Source organism: Trachypithecus francoisi, unplaced genomic scaffold, assembly GCF_009764315.1.
Source record: "Trachypithecus francoisi isolate TF-2019V2 unplaced genomic scaffold, Tfra_2.0 Lachesis_group4, whole genome shotgun sequence".
NCBI classification, from domain to species: Eukaryota; Metazoa; Chordata; class Mammalia; order Primates; family Cercopithecidae; genus Trachypithecus; species Trachypithecus francoisi.
This window is the reverse complement of record NW_022681469.1, coordinates 95,128,804-95,149,037: the sequence shown is the minus strand read 5'-3', so window position 1 is coordinate 95,149,037 and position 20,234 is coordinate 95,128,804. Positions and strand designations below refer to the sequence as shown.

The 20,234-nt window shown below is 44.5% G+C and overlaps 1 protein-coding gene across 1 annotated transcript; it reads right to left on the bottom strand.

The window, feature by feature from the left end:
* Positions 1 to 567: 567 nt before the first annotated feature.
* MALSU1 (mitochondrial assembly of ribosomal large subunit 1) lies at positions 568 to 11,107 on the bottom strand. Its single transcript, XM_033192408.1, has 4 exons — positions 10,703 to 11,107; positions 9,298 to 9,476; positions 2,191 to 2,272; positions 568 to 785 (listed from the first exon to the last, which is right to left on the bottom strand). The coding sequence occupies exons 1-4, from the start codon at positions 10,956 to 10,958 to the stop codon at positions 598 to 600; spliced, it is 705 nt and encodes a 234-aa protein (XP_033048299.1). The 5' UTR covers positions 10,959 to 11,107; the 3' UTR covers positions 568 to 597.
* Positions 11,108 to 20,234: the final 9,127 nt, after the last annotated feature.

The following is a 20,234-nucleotide window of genomic DNA, read 5'->3' as shown; positions in this document are numbered from 1 at the left end:
ATAGACAGATTTGTTATACCGTGTCCAGCCATGGTACTTAATGTGAACCTTGATAATACTCTTGCATATGAACTAAGAACTAGAGCTTTCAGAGTTTTTCCTAACACTTTACTTTCTTTTGTTAGTTACTGGAGTATTGTGGAAGGGTTATAGAAGTCCTCCTAGAAGAATATTATCACCTCAAAGAAAAAGTATAAAAATAGGACCAGTGGGCTGGTGGTACATTTTATGTTACTTTTTAAAATTTTTGCCATTCCATTAAACAGGGTTAAGATTTACATTTAAGCTAAATTAATAAAAATCTGAGCAGAGAACTCAAATCACAGGAGCCAGTGCTAACTCACTCCAGGAAATTCTGATGATATTTCTAGGATAAAGGCAGCATGTCATAAGCTTTGGGTAGAGTGTACTGATTTTTGGTTGCAGGTATTAGCCCACTTATCTACAGTCTCTGCATGTCATTTAGCAGGAGTGCCCATGAAGTAGACAAGCCTTTCCTAAGAGCAGCCTAACCAAGGAGACAGGCTTTAGGAGCTGTATTTTCCAATAAGTGACTCAATCCAAATCTGAAATGACTAAAGCAGTGCATAAAATATTTTATTCACATTTGAACTCCACTGGAGTCACAAATGAAGTATCATCTTCTATTCCAAGAATGAAGTCTTCAGGTACCGTCTCAGGTGCTATCTGAGCTAACTGGTCATCATAAGAACGTAGGGTCCATAATTTCTCTAATTCATAGATTTCTCTGGTTTCTGGAAGCATCAAATGAATCACCATGCTGCCTATCAGGGACAGACAAGAGATACAATGAAGGAATAGTTCATTTGCTTTTATTTTTACCTTACAACACACACTGGCTAGTATAACTCTAGGAATAGAGCAGTGGTTCTCAAGTGTGGTTCCCAGATTAGCATCACTGTGGACCCCATCCTGGTAAAAATACCACAGAAGTGATGCTATGCCTTTCTCAGTGTGCCTTATAGGAGGGATATATCAATATATAACATTGCTGGTGATAGTAACTTTATCAAAGAGACTAAAGGTGGTCAGGTTTCTCTTCGGTGACAATTCTCCATGGATAACACACTTACGCACATCTTTTGTGCAAAATACCGACTGCATTTTGTTCTATCCATGAATGTTTTGTATTGTGAATATTCTTAACAGAAAGATACTGCCTCCCTCCAGGGCAAAGGGCAGCTTTGCTTACAGCAGCATTTCTCAATTGGGTAATATTGGTAATGTTTAGGGTCATTTTTGATTGTCACAATTGGAAAGGAGGATACTGCTAAACATCCTACCACTGCACAAGAGACACCCCACCCCACGTGCAAAATGACCTGGTCCAAAACAGTTAATAGCGACAAAAGTGAGAAACCATCAGAGCAAAGGTAGCCCTGCTTCTTGCCAGTTACAAAAAAGCCCAGACACCCTCATCTGAGTTCCTGTTTTACAACTGTGTGTGCTGGTGTCATCTGGCCCGTGATGCCCTGTGGAATCCAGAACTTAGGAAACCAGTGCAAAATGGATGCTGGCTACTGCTGTGAGTAATAAACTGTCCTTTGTCTCTAACCCTCTAATAGTCTTGGTTTTTACCAGTATCCATGAAAACTGGCGGGACAACTTATTAGCTTACCAGTAGAATAAAATCTCAGATTCCTCAGTTCTTGACATACAGCTATGTTTTCCCCTTTGTAAACAGTATCTTGTTGGGAGGTGCTTTGAAACTATGTACACATTAATACCCAAAGTTGTTAGACCTTTTCAAAATTCTAGTCCTCTGCTCTTGTCCTTTCTTGTGCCTGGAATAACCTCATCCTCATCTATGCACCCCAGCCCCCAAACCTTCCTCTACCACTACTAAGGAATCTCTCCCACCTCTACTATGTTACTCTGTTGTCCACCACCTTCCTGATCTGTATGGCTAGTAGATACACACCATGTAGTATATATCTTCCTCCAGGTGCGCATTATCTAGGGTATTTTGGCTTGGTTAGGTGAAAATTCTACATGTGAATAAGACCACCTGGATTTTAACTAAAAAAACTTTTGTTACCTTAAACACACTTCAAAAATCTTACCTGGGAATACATTGATCAATTTGATCTCAATCCTTTTGCAACTGAAAACAACTCAAGATTAGTGTAGTACCATCAGTTACCTATAAAATATGCCAGAATAACTTACCAAAATCCACGCACATCCAGTCATCAGTGTCCTTCCCTTCAATCTTAACATGAGGGTCACGTTTACATTTCAGGTGTTTGTACTGCAAAAAGCCACATGGTTTATTAAAGGGAGAGGGGAAGGGGGAAGCCTGTTCTTGCTGAAGGTCTGTTGGTTTTTGTTTGTTTTTTTAATCTTACCCATTTCTCATTGCTATACTTTGCCCTGTGATGAACAACTTAAGGAAACTATTTCTCCCTCTAAATCTTACCTACCTTCACCTCTCCCCTGAATTCGCCTGCCCCAGCCCTTCTGAGAGGGTAACCCGATTCAATCACCAAGGTGCCTCTGAGGCTGAAAAAGCTCAGTCAGCATGTGGTACCCACCTACATCCATCACTTGTGTTCCTCCCAGCTTCCCTTCACCTTTAGGGACTGCAGATACTACCTTCTGTTTATAAAGCCAGGTTGTCTCAGTGCCACTGATTTCACCTCATCTGCCTTCATGACATGTTAATGGAACCCTGTCATCCTATAAATGTGTTCAGTTCTTTTGTTAACACAGATATACTAATATCAAACAAGATGGCCATTAAGTAAAAAACTTAAAAGAGACAAAGGACATGTCATATACATCACCCCAAAATCAAAGGAAATGATAATTAGGGCAGGAAAAAGACAAAAATCAATGAAACTAGGATTTGGTTCTTAGAATGACTAAGAAAAAAGACAACTAAAATCTGAAATGAAAGAGGTGATACTACTGATTTTAGAAAAACAGGATTGTAAGAGTACTATGAGCAACTGTACACCAAACAACTGGGTAACCTAGATGAAATAGCAAAATTTCTAGAAACACAACCTACCGACTGAATCATGAGGAAATACAAAGTTTCAATAGACCGTCACTAGTATAGGGATTGGATCAGTAATCAAAAATCTGTCAACAAAAGTCCTAGACCAGACAGCTTCCCTGGCAAGTTTTACCAAATATTTAAACCAGAATACAATACTCAAATTCTCCCCAAAAAATGGAAGAGCAGGGAACACTTCCTAACTCATTCCATAAGACCAATACCCCTGATGAACATTTGATGCAAAAATTCTCAACAAAATACTAGCAACCCAAATTCAGCAGCATATTAAAAGGATTATAGACCATGACCAAGTGGGATTTATCCCTGGAATGCAAGGTGGTTCAACATATAAAAACGGATCAATGCAATGACACCACATTAATAGAATGAAGAAAAAATCTATATGATAATCTGAACTGATGCAGAAAAAGCATTTAACAAAATTCAATACCCTATGACAATAAAGCACTCAACAAAGTAGGCATAAAAGGAAATTACTTCAACATAATAAAGGCCATGTAACAAAAGCACACAGCTAATATATTCAATGATGAGACTGAAAGCTTTCCTGTAAGACCAGGAATAAGACTAAGTATGCCTGCTTTTCCTACTTCTATTCAACACAGTATTGGAAGTTCTAGTCGGAGCAATTCGTCAAGAAAAAAAAAGGGTATCCAAATTGGAAAGGAAGAAGTAAAATTATCTCTGAAGACAATACAACTTGACATGTAGAAAAGCCCAAAGATTCCACAAAAAAAAGCCCAGTTAGGACTACTAAACAAAATCAGGCCGGGCGCGGCGGCTCACGCCTGTAATCCCAGCACTTTGGGAGGCCGAGACGGGCGGATCACGAGGTCGGGAGATCGAGACCATCCTGGCTTACATGGTGAAACCTCATCTCTACTAAAAAAAAACACAAAAAAACTAGCCGGGCGGGGTGGCGAGCGCCTATAGTCCCAGCTACTCAGGAGGCTGAGGCAGGAGAATGGCGTAAACCCGGGAGGCAGACCTTGCAGCGAGCTGAGATCCGGCCACTGCACTCCAGCCTGGGCGACAGAGCGAGACTCCATCTCAAAAAAAAAAAAAAACAAATTCAGCACACAAAAATCCGTATTTCTATACAGTAACAATGAGCAACCTGAAAATAAAGTTTTTAAAATTCCATTTACAGTAACAGAATAATCCTTTAAATTGAGACGTTCTTGTTTTGAGTTTTGCTCTTGTTGCCCAGGCTGCAGTACAATGGCGCAATCTCAGCTCACAGTAACCTCCGCCTCCCGAGTTCAAGCGATTCTCCTGCCTCGGCCTCCCAAGTAGCCGGGATTACAGGCATGTACCACCACGCCCGACTAATTTTGTGTTTTTAGTAGAGATGAGGGTTCTCCATGTGGGTCAGGCTGGTCTCGAACTCCTGACCTCAGGTGATCCGCCTGCTTCCGCCTCCCCAAGTGCTGTGATTACAGACATGAGCCACCATACCCAGCCTAGCAGAATAATCTTAACCACAGGAGCAAAAGACTTGTACATTGAAGACTACAAAACACTGCTGAAAGAACTTAAAGATGCCAGTAAATGGAAAGATACTTCATATTCATGGATGGGAAGACAATACTGTAAAGATGCCAATACTACCCAATGCAGTCCACAGATTCAATGCAATCTATATCAAGATCACAATATTTTTTGAAGAAACAAAAATCCAACCTAAAATTTATATGGGTCCAGGCATGGTGGCTAACACCTGTAATCCCAGCACTTCGGGAGGCCAAGGCAGGTAGATCATCTAAGGTAAAGAGTTCAAGACCAGCCTGGCCAAAATGGTGAACCCTCATCTCTACTCAAAATACAAAAAATTAGCTGGGCATGGTGGCGGGCACCTGTAACCTCAGCTACTTGGGAGGCTGAGGCAGAATTGCTTGAATCTGTGAGCCGAGATTGTGCCACTGTACCACAGCCCGGGTAACATAAGCGAAACTTCATCTCAAAACAAAATTATATGGACTCTCAAGGAACCCCAAATAGCCAAAACAATCTTGTAAAAGAAAGAAAGTTGGAGTCTCGTATTTCTTGATTTCAAAACTTAGAACAAAGCTATAGTAAACAAAACAGTCTGAAACTAGCAAAAAGACAGACATGCAGACTGATGAAACAGAATACACAGAACAGAAATAAACCCTTGTGCATATGGTCAAATGATTTTCAACAAAGGAGCCAAGACCATTCAATGCACAAAGGACAGTCCTTCCAACAAAGGGTGCTGAGGAAACGTGTCCACATGGAAAACCTTACCGTCCACAAAAACTAACTCGAAATGGGTTAAATATCTAACCAGGAGTCCTAAAACTATAAAACTCTTAGAAGAAAATGGGGAAAACATGATACTGGTTTGGCAATTATTTACTGAATATAATACCAAAGACACAGGCAACAGAAGAAAAAAGAAATTGGACTTCACCAAAATTAAACACTTTTGTGCATCAAAGGACACTCTAAAAAGAGTAAAAAGGCAACCCACAGAATGGCAGAACATCTGCACGTCACATATTTGATAAAGGATTAATACCCAGAACATATAGAGAGCTCCTACAACTCAACAACAAAACAACAACCAACCTGATTTTAAAATGGGCAGAGAGTCTGGGCAATATAGTGAGACCCTGTCTCTAAAAAAAAAAATTAGCTGGGCATTGTGGAGTAACTCCTACCATTCTACTTTCTGTCTCTATGAATCTGACGACTACTACTCCTCTAGTCCTAGCAACCTGGGAGGCTGAGGTGAGAGGATCACTTGAGCCCGTAAGTTCCAGGCTGCAGTGAGCTATGACCACACCACTGCCCTGAAGCCTGGGCAACAAAGTGAGACACTGTCTCTTTAAAACAAACAAAGCAAAGGACTTTTCTTCAAAGAACATATACAAATGGGCAATAAGCAAAAGAAAATATGCTCAACATCACTAATCCTTAGGGAAATACAAATAAAAACCACAATGAGATATCACTTCATGCCCATTAGGATGGCTATTACCAAAACCAGAAAATAAGTGTTGGTGAGGATGTGAAGACTGGAAACTGCAGGGCTAGAGGAAATGTAAAGTGGTGTAGCCACTATGAAAGAATACAGCAGCTCCTCAAAAAATTAAAAACATTCAGCTTTGTGCTAGGCTGGTGAATAGAAAAAACAAAAATTAAAAACAGAATCACTGTATGATACAGCAATCCCATTTCTTTGCACATACCCCAAAGCATTAAAAGCAAGGACATAAACAATTTTTTTTTTTTTTTTGAGACTGAGTTTTGCTCTTGTCACCCAGGCTGGAGAGCAGCAGCACGATCTTGGCTCACTGCAACCTCCACCTCCCAGGTTCAAGCGATTCTCCTGCCTCAGTCTCCCAAGTAGCTGGGATTACCGGCACCCTCCACCACACGCAGCTAATTATTATATTTTTAATAGAGACAGGGTTTCACCATTTCACCAGGCTGGTCTTGAACTCCTAACCTCAGGTGATCTACCTGCCTTGGCCTCCCAAAGTGCTGGGATCCTTAGCATCCCGAGTAGCTGGGACTACAGGCACACACCACCAAGCCTGGCCAATTTTTTATTTTATTTTTTGTCTTTTTTGTAGAGATGGGGTTTCACCATGTTGCCCAGGCTGGTTTCAAACTTCTGAGCTCAAGCAATCTACCCACCTTAGCCTCTCAAAATGCTGGGATTACAGGCATGAGCCACTGCGCCCAGCCTCATGAACAGTATTTCTATACCCATATTTGTACCAGCATTATTCACAATAGCCAAAAGGTGGGGGCAATCTAAGTGTCCATCAATGGATAAAAGGATAAACGAAATGTGGTATATACATAAGACAGAGTATTATTCAGCCTTAAGAAAGAAGGAAATTCTGGCACATGTTGCTACATGGATCAACCTTGAAGACATTATGCTAAGTCAGATAAGTCGGTCACAAATGTGTGATTCTACTCTTATGAGATACTGAAAAGTAGTCAAATTCATAGAGATAGGCAGTAGAATGGTAGCTGCCTAGGGAAGGGGAAATAGGGAGTTATTGTTTAATGAGTTCAGTGTTTCGGTTTTGCAAGATGAAAAAGTTCTGGAGATGGATGGTGGTAATGATTGTACATCAATGTGAAGGTACTTAAAGCTACTGAACAACACATTTTAAAATTACTAAATGGGCGGGGCACAGTGGCTCCCGCCTGTAATCCCAGCACTTTGGGAGGCCGAGGTGGGCGGATCATGAGGTCAGGAGCTGGAGACCAGCCTGACCAACATGGTGAAACCCCATCTCTACTAAAAATAGAAAAATCAGCCGAGCGTGGTGGCGGGTGCCTATAATCCCATCTACTCAGGAGGGTTAGGCTGGAGAATTACTGGAATCCGGAAGGTGGAGGTTGCAGTGAGCCGAGATCGAGCAACTGCACTCCAGCCTGGGTGACAAAGCGAGACTCCACTCCAGCCTGGGCGACAGAGTGAGACTCTGTTTCAAAAATAAAAATAAAAAAGATTCAACGGTAGGTTTTACGTTATATATATTTTACCACAAACAACAAAACTTTCTTGCCTTTGCATTTCTCTCCTCATCTAAAATCTTTGTAAAGGTTATTTCTATCTATCTCTTTCACACAAGCTTCTCTGTATAACCTCCCATTCTTTTTACATCCCCAAGTCCAATGGTCACTAAGTCTTCTTACTCTATCCCACCATTACATCTGATAGAGACCCTGGTGTGCTGTCTTTATATCTCTTCTTTGTGCTTTCCTAGTTCTCTTCCTATCTCTCCAATTACCACGTTTTTAGCATCTTCTTCTGCTCTGTCATGTTGCACCAGGGTTTTGTGTACAGCCCCCACCTTTTTATTTTACAACCGTTCTCTATACAATCTCGGCTACTCTTTTGGTCTTAACTGCCTCCTCTATGACCAATTCTCAACAGACTAAGAAAGGTATGATGGCCCTGTGGAATGGTACCAGAGTCGGCTGGAGGCTTCCAAGTAGTTTCTTCCTCATTCTGATTCATATTCAGTGCAACTGGAAAACAATCCCCCTTTCTTTCCTCAACTAGACCTGTAAGGGCAAGGACTACAGATCTTTTTTGTTCTTACCTTCCCAATACCCCGTACAGTGCTTGGGAACACTGGGCATGCTGAAATATTTGAATTAAACTCCAGGCCAGCACTGTCCAATAGAACATTTTACAATTATGAAAATGCTTTATGGCCGTCCCATATGGTAGCCATTAGCCACACGTGGCTATTGAGCATCTGAAATATAGTTAATATAACTGCAGAACTGAATTTATATTTTATTTATTTTTTTTGAGACAGAGTCTCGCTCTGTCACCAGGCTGGAGAGAAGTGGTGCGATCTCGGCTCACTGCAACCTCCGCCTCCCGGGTTCATGATTCTCCTGCCCCAGCCTCCGGAGTAGCTGGGATTATAGGCACACGCCACCACACCCATCTAATTTTTGTATTTTTAGTAGAGACAGCGTTTCACCATGTTGGCCAAGATGGTCTTGATCTCTTGACCTGGTGATCCACCCGCCTCAGCCTCCCAAAGTGCTGGGATTACTGGCGTGAGCCACCACGCCTGGCTGAATTTATATTCTAATTTATAATTAAATAGGCACATGTGGCTAGTGGCTACCGCAATGGATACTGCCTCTAGAGCTCCCTCTGGTTATAGTGTCTTCTAGCTTGCCTCGGATAATAAAATACTATCTTCCGGCTGCGCACAGTGGCTCATGCCAGTAATCCTAGCACTTCAGGAGGCCAAGGCAGGCGGATCCCCTGAGGTTGGGAGTTCGAGACCAGCCGGGCCAACATGGAGAAACCCGTCTCTACTAAAAATACAAAATTAGCTGGGCGTGGTGGCACATGCCTGTAATCCCAGCTACTCGGAAGGCTGAGGCAGGAGAATCGCTTGAACCCCGGAGGCAGAGCTTGCCATGAACCGAGATTGTGCCATTGCACTCCAGCCTGGGCAACAAGAGCAAAACTCCGTCTCAACTAAAAAAAAAAAAAAAAAAAATCTTCCTTGCGGTCACAAGAGAAAAGAATTAGAAATATCCTAACTCAACAGGGCTGGATATCTGTTCCCATACCTTTCACTATCAAAGAACATAAAATGAATTCATGCAAATTCTGAAAATGTGGGCTTCTTCTGTAACTTTGTATGATGAAGTGTTGCTCCTTGGCCTGATGCACTGTCACTATCCCACTCAGTCAATGGTCCAAAAGAGAAAAGAAAGCATCCTACCATTTTCACAATGTAGAAGGCCATGGCATGTAAGTGTCGGGTAGAAGTTCCACTACCAATCACAAAGTAATCTGTGTATCTCATTTCTGGAGGAACCTGGATCACACAAATGTCTCTTGCATTTTCTTGCCTCAGAAGTGAAACCATCATATCGATGTCAAACTTGGGACCAGGATGATCTGAAATGCACAAATAGTTATTTGTATCAAGACGGCCAAGCAGATAGACCTGTATGCACCCAGAGATGCCGGCAGCTGACTGTTCCTCCATGAGGGTGTTTAGATCCAAAGTGTTTTTACAGACAGCAGGGAAAAGGCCTCCTGGAAGCTCAACCTAGACAGCAGTATCATAGCACTGCTCAACTTTTATGGTCAGTGCTCAGATTACGCAGAGCCACTATACATCCTTCACCATTAACCATATGCAAGTAGAACCAGACATCAGTGACAAATGACTTTCTATTCACTAATACTTAAAAGGAGCAATACACCACAAACACAGAAATTCTGTACAAAGAAAAACAGTGCCACAGTTGGGTAGGAGGTGATATCCTGGAGCATATTACATTGAATCTCAGTCATAACGTGTCACAGAATTATGAGCTGGAAGGGCTCTTAGAAATACCTGGTCCACAACCTTCAATTGAGAGATGAAGAAACCGAGGCCTAGCAGAATTACTGTGGCCTAAGATCAGTCACTGAAAGAGCTACATTTTTAAGTAATTATTATTTTGAACCTTTAAGTTTTCATATAAAGCCACTGGGTTAACAACTGTTACCTGTGAAAATCTAATTTTTTTTCCCGTAAAGATTTAGATACTCTGATCTTCAGCTTGGATTATTACAGGCTGTAAATTTAAAGCTCGCCCAAGTTCTAAAGCCGACTCCAAAGGACCTAGTAGCTAAGTCCACTAAGGCCTCTCCCTCTCATACTCTGCATTCTTAGATGTAATCTGTTTATCATTCCTAAGTTTCTAAAAACGTCAGCAATAACTAGAGGATATTAACTTGGACCCATCTAATACTGGTGCTTCCTACGCACCCCTTCGCACCCAGACCCTAGCTCCTCAGAATCCTCAAGCCCCAACAGTCCCCACAAACCCATTTTCCAGGATCCTAGGAAGAGAGTGAAAGGAGGTGAGGACGGTAAGACTGTGATGCCAAGGGTGGGAGGTGGCCATCCGGGAGGCTGGGATTTTGCAGTTCAGCTCCTGCCCTCAGTTTCTTCACTGTGAAAAGGGAAAGTTGGCGCCAACAACCTTTGAAGTCCCTGCCAGCTCTGGATGTGCAGGATTTTTGTGACTCCAAGAGAAATGCACAAAGAGGGGAACCCAGAGCCACCTTGGCTGGGACCTGACTCCAGACTGCCCCGAGAAGATCGCCTTCGTTCTCCTCCACGCCCGTACCTGCCGCGTCCGATTCTGGGCGTCCCTCGTCGACCGTCCTCTCCGCCCGCTCCTCCAGGCCAGGCTCGCTGTGCAGGCCGCGGACAAAGTTTGGGGTCTGGCAAGCCCGGCAGAACGCTGCTCCTACGGGAAGCCGCTGCACGGCCAGCAGCCGAAGCCCGGGCTCAGCTCCAACCGCGCACCCCGCCACCGAAGAAACCGCCCTGCGCCACATTAGTGGCGCGAGCAGCCGCGCCACACAGCCGCTCGGCCCCATAGCAGCAGCCTCGGCTGCGCTGGTGGGTGGCACTTCAGGGAGCCCGGCCTGGAAATTCTACGTCAGATGCGTGGGCGGAGTCAAGGCCTGAAGGACGGGCCATGGGCGGAGTCTGGAGCCGGCGAAGACGGCAGTGACCCGGAAGAGCTACTTGGGGATTAGGGCGTGCAGGAATAAAGAACTGGTGTTGCTTGCCCAGCTTGCTTTACCTTGTGTCGTAGTGGCGCACTACGTTGTCACTTTTTTGGACTCTGTCCACTAAGCCTCATAAAGGCAATAATTTTTGTTTCATTTTTAACTGTTCTCTCCACAGCACCTAAAACAGTTCCTAGTACTAAATGTCCAGAAGTTGCTGTTAATCTGATTAGGCTGGGATTAGGACATATAATCTACCCTCTCTCATTACTAAAAAATATTCAAGATTCGCTTGCAAATTTGAAATCCCACGAGGAAAATCTGTTACCCTGGGCTAGAGTAGGGTGGGAGGCAGAGGCGTAAAGGACCATTTGGAAACCGTTCTTAGGCCAGCCCATCTACACCCCCCGTATGGAGGAGTTCACGCCCAGGGGCGGCACTGTGGGGACCAGCTTTGTGAGAATGAGGAATTCTGAGGTACCGTTGCGGTATTAAGTCATTGGACTTGAGAACTGCAATAGATCCTGGGTGCGCGGGGTGGGGGTGGGCGGGGCGGGAGGGGGGTTGGGGGGCATGGGGCTCAGCAGGGAAGCAACTTGCCCAGGTCATACACTTACTGACCGTGTCAGAATCAGAAGCCAGTTTCTGGCTTCTGAACTCCAGGCCTGCTAACTGCTGAAAGGCAGGCTTCATAGAGAGCAAATATTTCAAATGCCTGAAACAGTGCCAGACACATAGCAGGCACTCCTAAAATGTTTGCTATATTATTTTAAATAATTCCAAGCACTAATTTTGGGAAGTTTTTTTAAAAATACAGAAATTAAGCATTTGTGTATATCACACCAGATATGTACAATCACTTCAAGGTATTTCTGAAAAGAAGAAAGACATTACAGATTAAGTTTCCTCAGTCCAATTTTAGCTCCATCCTCAATTCCATTTTTCCATAGGCATGAACTTGGCCTTTCTCCCAGCTTTTGGCATCCATTCTGTGTTCCCACCCTTCTCTGAACATCCCATACCTGCTTTACCACCTGGTATTTGCCAGCTCATTTAATGGGTCATCATCCCTTCAAATCTCCCAAATCCTGGATTTCATTCAGTCCAGGATCTTCATACAACAAATGATTCTGTTGTCAAAATCCTGCTTATGTTACCTCCAAAATGTTTTTGTGAGTCCAGCTTCTTGTCTTCATTTCCACTGTTTCTTCCTTAGTCCAAACCCTCATTAGTTCTTGCCTGATTACAGAGACCACCTCCTACCTGGCTTTCCTGTCTCCAGTCTGTTTCTACTCTTTTCAGCATCCATGCTGCCCTTCTATCCACTACAATCATTTTCACTTCTCTGCTTTTTGCTATTTTTCAAACTCACCATACTTTTTTTTTTTTTTTTTTAAGAGATGGGGTCTTACTCCTGTTACCCAGACTGGAGTGCAGTCGCACAATCATAGCTAACTACGTCCTCAAATTCCTGGGCTCAAGCAGTAACTCCTGCCTTAGCCTCCCAATTAGCTAGGACTACAGGCATGTGGAACCATGGCCAGCTAATTTTTAATTTTTTTAAAGACAGGATCTCACTATGTTGCCCAGGCTGGTTTCAAACTCCTGGCCTTAAGCAATCTGCCCCCCTGTAGCCGTGAGTACAGGCACAAGCCACCATGCCTGGCAACCTCACCATATCTTTCAGTGCCAAGCTTTGCATATACTTTTTTGTTTTTTGAGATGGTGTCTCACTCTGTCACCCAGACCAGAGTGCTGTGGCACCATCTCGGCTCACCGCAAACTTTGCCTCCAGAGTTCAAGCGATTCTCCTGCCTCGGCCTCCCGAGTAGGTGGGATTACAGGCATGTGCCACCACACCCAGCTAATTTTTGTATTTTTAGTAGAGACGGGGTTTCACCACATTGGCCAGGCTGGTCTCAAAGTCCTGACCTCAAGTGATCCACCCACCTCAGCCTCCCAAAGTGTTGGGACAAGGTGTGAGACACTGTGCTTGGCCAGGACTCTTTTTAAAGCACCCTTTTCCCATTTTTTCATATGACAAACTCAGACTCACTCTGTAAGACATACCTTAAGCATTAATATATCTCCCCCTTACTCTCTCAGATGGTCCCTCAGAAACCCCTCATCCCTTTGTTCATAAATGTCTTTAATATTTACTATGTTTGATTGCATGATACCCCACTAGAAAACACTTAGATTTAATTCCACCTCTTCTGTTCATTAGCAGTGTACTATTGAAATTCTTAATCTGAGCCTTAGTTTCCTCATCTGTAAAATGAGGGAATGATACTTTCTTCACAGTCTCAAAAACTTGAATAAAATATGTAGCACAAATTATATACCATAGTGCTTGGCATGTAGTAATCATGGAAATTAGTATCTGTCTACAAACTGACCTCATGGAGAGGAAATGGCTTGAACCCAGTCATTATGATAAAGCCCATCAGAAAAAGACAATCAGGAACACACGTGTGGTCAAAGTTTTTTTTTTTTTCCTGAGTTGCTCTGTCACCCAGGCTGGAGCGCAGTGGCACAATCTCAGCTCACTGCAACCTCCACTTCCCGAGTTCAAGCAATTCTTCTGCCTCAGCCTCCTGAGTAGCTAGGATTACAGGTGTGCACCACCATGCCTGGCTAATTTTTTTTTTGTATTTTTAATAGGGACAGGGTTTCACCATGTTGGCCAGGCTGGTCTCAAACTCCTGACCTCGTGATCCTCCCACCTTGGCCTCCCAAAGTGCTGGGATTACAGGTGTGAGCCACCACACCTGGCCCAAAGTTAGTTTTATTAACTTGCTGTAGCAAGGGAGACTGCATGCTATGGAGGACAGAGGAGAAGCTCAGGAATAGGGACTAGAAGAGGCTTTGTTTAGGGCTTGTGCTTATGCTCAGTGAGTCTGAGACCAGAGGAAGTGGGGTCAGCTGTGGATTGGGTAGTCCTGAAGCACGGGAAGTTTAGGAATTTTGTTTCTCAGTAATCTTTGTTCAGGAGACAGGAGAATGTTCACAGGGGCTGGAGATGTCAGTGGTCAGTCACTCACAAGCGTCGTGTGGTCTGGGGAGAATCATGTCCTATTAAAAACATTATTTTAGGCTTCACTAGGAACGTCACATTCTGATTAGCAGCAGGGCTGAGAAACAGACTCACGGTCCTTGTTCCTTATACGTATAAAAGTTAAGATAAATATGGAGTGCTGGCCCCCGGGGACGATTGATGCTGAAGCTGTGTCTTTGTGTGGAATGATGTGAAATGACCCCCATGCCCAGTCTTCAGGCAAGACCGGGACATTCCATTCCCATTGAAATGATTCCAAACAACAGTTTCTCATCCTCTGTGATTTCAGAGACAAGGTTGCCAGCACTATGTATGTCCTTAATGTTAATGACCAAAATCCATTTTTACAGGTCATATTTCCTACCTGAGGAAAATTAGAGAGGTTCTCAGAAATGCAAAATGCCCCTTTCCCCCAAAACTGCCATCTACTCATGGGCTCGGACATAGTTTTCAGACCTTGGTTGCTTAGTAAAGGCAGAATCAGAAGCGGGGGTGGTTTGATAATCATTACCTTTGGGGTATGGAGCCAGAGGATTTAAGCCAAAAGCAACTTCCTGAGAGAGTCAGGAATTATAAATTAACTACAATCCATGAGTACAAGGACTTCCTGATTACAGACCCTAATTACATCCCTGGTGTGTTAATTTGGGAGCCTCCTATTTGCTGTGTTAGCAGCAGAGTCAGAAGGTTGCCAAATTTGTGTCCTGGGGCTTCATGGGAAGGTGAGAAGCTGCAGTCACAAACACCTTCTCTGTAGCTAGTCCCAGGGGCTGGGGAGAAGGTGGGGGCCTACTTTGGGAGATGATACCACACAGACCTCAGGACCTTGCTTCAGAGAGAACAGAGAGGTAGGAAGTACAGAGCAGGCTGGGCCATACAAAGTCCCAAGGGCTAAAGAGAGATTGCACAAGCTTCCTGATGTGCCCATACTGGACCATCGGGTCCTTAACATCACACGTTACAGGACTGGCACATAATGTATAAATGACTAAATTTATATAGTTTTGATACTGGGAAGCTTATCACTCCGGCCTCTGCTTACTCCATGCATGAATTTATTATGCATCTGTGGACCATTAACCCCCTTTTGACAGCAGAGGACCCTCAAATCCACATGTGCATCAAACATTGTCAAATAAGCATGTCCCTCACAGCAAATAGGTGTAGATTGCAATTCAATAAAAATTTAAAAGTGTGGCTTAGGTTCAAGTAGCTCTTTGTCATGCATGTACTGAATGACTTTTTTGAGACAGGGTCTCTGTCACCCAGGCTGGAGGGCAGTGGCATGATCATAGCTCACTAGAACTTCGAACTCCTGGGCTCAAGCGATTCTCCTGCCTCAGCCTCCTGAGCAGCTGGGACTACAGGCATATGCCACCATGCTTGGCTAATTTTTAACTCTTTTTGTAGAGACAGAGCCTTGCTATGTTGCCCAGGCTGGTCCTCAAGGAATCCTCCTACCTCAGCCTCCCAAAGTATTGGGATTACAGGCACCATGCCCAGCTCAATAATAGACATTTAAAGAGTCATACATTTTATGACAAAAGTTCATTATAACTAAAATGTTGGAATCACTGCTCACCCTACAGCCTCAGCTTACCCTTCCCATCATCATAGGACAGCCCATTCCACCACCGGGCAGCTGTAGCTGCTGGTGAATATTCCCACCTCATGTAAACTTAATCCTTTTTCCTGGATTTCCACTGCCTTTGTACTGGTTCTGCCCTACAGAGACCTTGCAGAAGGAAGGGCCAGGATTAAAATGACCTCTCTTATAATCTATTATAAATACTATGGATTTGTATCTTTATATTTTTAAAATTATTTTGTCCCCCACTTTGTAAATCTCACTGGGAGGAGGACAATCCTTTTAAAGAGAAGACAGATAGGGACTTTGTATTTTATAAACCTAGGAGTAAGGTACTAACTCTTTGTACCCCAAACTCCCCTGGGGCTGTGGGGTTCGTGTTGTCTGCTCAGATGTTCTGTGTGGGTTTGCCAGGCATGTCTTCCGGGCTTATAAGGGCAGGGAGAGCAGCCTGCAGTAGACACCGAGGCCTGCGATGAGATGAGCTGTTGGCTTCTCAGGGCACCAAGCCTGTGGTTTGTGAGCATCCCAGAGCACTGCTTGCAGCCTCCCATAGAAGGTTCCCATGTGAGGAGGCCCCTCCTCCACCATTTCTCCACTCTATTTGTGGAACCAAAGTGCAGGCTGTGACTCCCATCCCTTGCAGCATCGTTTCCTCAGCTTTCACAGCCATTGTTTGTTCTGAAGCTGTGCCTCTAAACACTCACATTGGCCGCTTGGATTACTGGGCCCTGTCACAGAGCCAGACTTGTTTTTCCCACAGCCTTACCAGCCCCACTTGCACTCCCCTCTCGTCACCCCAATGTTGGTAGGTGGGCTTTGCAGGTCGTGGGTCACTCTGTGTAGACTTGTGATCCACTCTCCCAAGGTGCCTCACCAAGGTTCAAGTGAACAAACATTCTGTGCCAGGCTAAGGCCAGTGAGAGGAAAGGTGAATAAAACATTGTCTCAGCCGGGCGCGGTGGATCACACCTATAATCCCAGCACCTTGGGAGGCTGAGGTGGGTGGATCACTTGAGGTCAGGAGTTCGAGACCAGTCTGGCTGATACTAAAAATACAAAAAATTAGCCAGGTATGGTGGTGGGTGCCTGTAATCCCAGCTACTCAAGAGGTTGAGGCAGGAGAAACACTTGAACCCGGGAGGCGGAGGTTGCAGTGAGCTGAGATCGCATCATAGAATTCCAGCCTGGGCAACAAGGGCAAACCTCCATCTCTAAATAAATAAATAAACAAAACATAGTAACTGTACCCAGGGAGCTCCCATAGAGTAGGAGAGATCATGGTTAAATGTCATCAATACCGTGTAATTGTGTTTGAAAGAGGAGAGCCCATGTGCTGTGGTACACAGCAGCAATCCTCCCCCACAGCTGGAAAAGTCTCTGCAGAGAGGTGCTATTTGAACAGACCTGGGTCTTGAGGCAGCGGTAAGGAGAGTGGACTACAGGGCCCCAAATTAGCCAACTTCAGGCGGCCCCTTTTACAATGGACTTGGGGGGAATGGAAACCCCTAAAGAGATGCAACTTGGAGGTGCTGTGGGATGATGTTCCAGGCCAGGGGAATCCCACAGTGATGGCATGAACCCCCGGAGAAGTCCATGGGTTTCTATTGCCATATCTACCACAGCCTGTGAAGTGTTTTGTCCCCAGAGCTGAACTGTGATAGTAAACACTGATTCACAGGTACGGCACAGCCCCACTCCCCACTGTGTCATAAGACAAGACCTTGGGTGGTTTTCTTTCTGCCAAAACTTGATTTCTAAAGGGCCTCCAATTTCTTTTTTTTTTTTTTTTTTTTTTTTGAGGCGGAGTCTCGCTCTGTCGCCCGGACTGGAGTGCAGTGGCCAGATCTCAGCTCACTGCAAGCTCCGCCTCCTGGGTTTCCGCCATTCTCCTGCCTCAGCCTCCCAAGTAGCTGGGACTACAGGCGCCCGCCACCTCGCCCGGCTAGTTTTTGTATTTTTAGTAGAGACGGGGTTTCACCGTATTAGCCAGGATGGTCTCGATCTCCTGACCTCGTGATCCGCCCGTCTCGGCCTCCCAAAGTGCTGGGATTACAGGCTTGAGCCACCGCGCCCGGCCCTCCAATTTCTTTTGATCAGCTCTGCTGACAATCCAGTAAAACTTCTGCTTTTCATTTTCTTATCCCAGTTTTATAAGGTTCCTCCATTTTGGGATTATTGTGAGATTTGAGTCATTGTGATTAACAGATGAGGAGAACCTCTGGCTGCTGAACTCTGGAGGGCTGGGCGAAAGAAACAAAGCCTGCCTCCTCTGCCAGTGCGTCTTGGGGAGCTTGTGGTTTGGGGGCAAGTCCCTTGAAGGAACATTTCCACCACAGTAGGGATCCCCAAGGTCTGGGAAGGCAGGTGAGAGTGATTAATTCCACCTAGGGAGGTGAGGGGACACCTCACACAGCAGGTCAAGCTGGAACTTTGACCTTGGCTTTTACTACTCCAAACTTTTTGGTCACACCTCAGGAAAGCATCTGACAATAGACATTCATTCCCAATCAGTTACAGCCAATCAGTTCTCCTGTCTGCCTGGTGGTTTCACAAATCCAAACTGCAAAGAAATTCTGAGAAGTGTAGCTAATGAGTTTAGGAACACTACAGGCTGATCCATATTCAGCTTTATTAAAATATCAAGAGGCTGCCTTAGCTCCCTGGGAAAAGTTCCGAGCCTGAGTCCTAGCGAGGTGTGCGTGGCTTCCAAGGACACACCTTCCCTTTCCCTTTCTTTCCCTTTCCCTTCCCCTCCCTCTGCCTCCCAGGTTCAAGTGATTCTCCTGGCTTAGCCTCCCAAGTAGTTGGGATTGCAGGCACCCGCCACCGTGCCTGGCTAATTTTTGTATTTTTAGTAGAAATGGGGTTTCACCATCTTGGCCAGGCTGGTCTCGAAATCCTGACCGCATGACCACCCACCTCGGCCTCCCAAAGTGCTGGGATTACAGGTGTGAGCCACTGCGCCCGGCCAGGGCACTCCATTTCTGTCTGGCCCTCTGTTATTGTTTGGCGCTTACAGCCGCTAGTCAGGAACAAGGTGACAATATCAGAAGTACAGCTCCCTTATCTTATACCGTGGAAAAAAAATCTTTTTTTTTTTTTTTTTTTTTTGAGGCGGAGTCTCGCTCTGTCGCCCGGACTGGAGTGCCGTGGCCGGATCTCAGCTCACTGCAAGCTCCGCCTCCCAGGTTTACGCCATTCTCCTGCCTCAGCCTCCCGAGTAGCTGGGACTACAGGCGCCCGCCACCTCGCCCAGCTAGTTTTTGTATTTTTAGTAGAGACGGGGTTTCACCGTGTTAGCCAGGATGGTCTCGATCTCCTGACCTCGTGATCCGCCCGTCTCGGCCTCCCAAAGTGCTGGGATTACAGGCTTGAGCCACCGCGCCCAGCCGAAAAAAAATCTTAAAATTGGTCAAAGACTTAAAAAGTAAGACCTGAAACTGTAAAACTGCTAGAAGAAAAACTAGCGGAAAAACTCTGTCCCATCTTTTGGCTTCTCTGGGCCACATTGGAAGAAGAATTGTCTTGAGCCACACACACAATACACTAACACCAATGATAGCTGATGAGCTAAAAAAGAAAAAAGAAAAAAAAAGAAACCTCAGTTTTTTGTTTGTTTGTTTGTTTTGAGACAGAGCCTTGCTCTGTTGCCCAGGCTGGAGTGCAGTGTCGTGATCTCGCCCCTACCAATTATTTGGGACTACAGGTGTACACCACCACACCTGGCTAATTTTTGTATTTTTAGTAGAGACAGGGTTTCACCATGTTGGCCAGGCTGGTCTCAAACTCCTGACCTCCGGTGATCTGCCTACCTCGGCCTGCCAAAGTACATGAGCCACCATGCCTGGCCTAAAAAAATCTCCTAATGTTTTAAGAATGTTTACATACTTGTGTTGAGCCTCATTCAAAGCCGTCCTGGGCCGCATGTGACCTGTGGGCCACAAGTTGGATAAGCTTGCTCTACAATCTAGTCAAGGATTTCTTCTTCTTCTTTTTTGACTATGACCTTGAATGCTCAAACAACAAAAGCAAAAATAGGCAAATGGGATTGCATAAAACTAAACATCTTTTGTACAGCAAAATAAACAATTAATGAAGTGAAAAGATACTCCACAGAGTAGGAAAAATATTTGCAAACCACACATCTGGTAAACATTTTGTATATTAACCCCTTAAGGAACTCAAGCAACTCAATAGCAAGAAAACCTGATTTTTACAACGGGCGAAGGACCTGAACAGATATTTCACAAAAGGACATACAAATGGCCAACAGGTTCATGCAAAACTGCTCAGCATCACTAATTATTAGGGAAATGCAAATTAAAAGTACAACAACAATTGCGGGGAAAAAAGACAGGAACACTATGTCAATTAGGAAAAAAAAAAACACCACACAACCACACAATGAGACGACCCCTCATCCTGTTAGAATGGCTAATATAAAAAAGATGAAAGTTGGCAAGGATGTGGAGAAAAGCTATTTGTTCTCTTT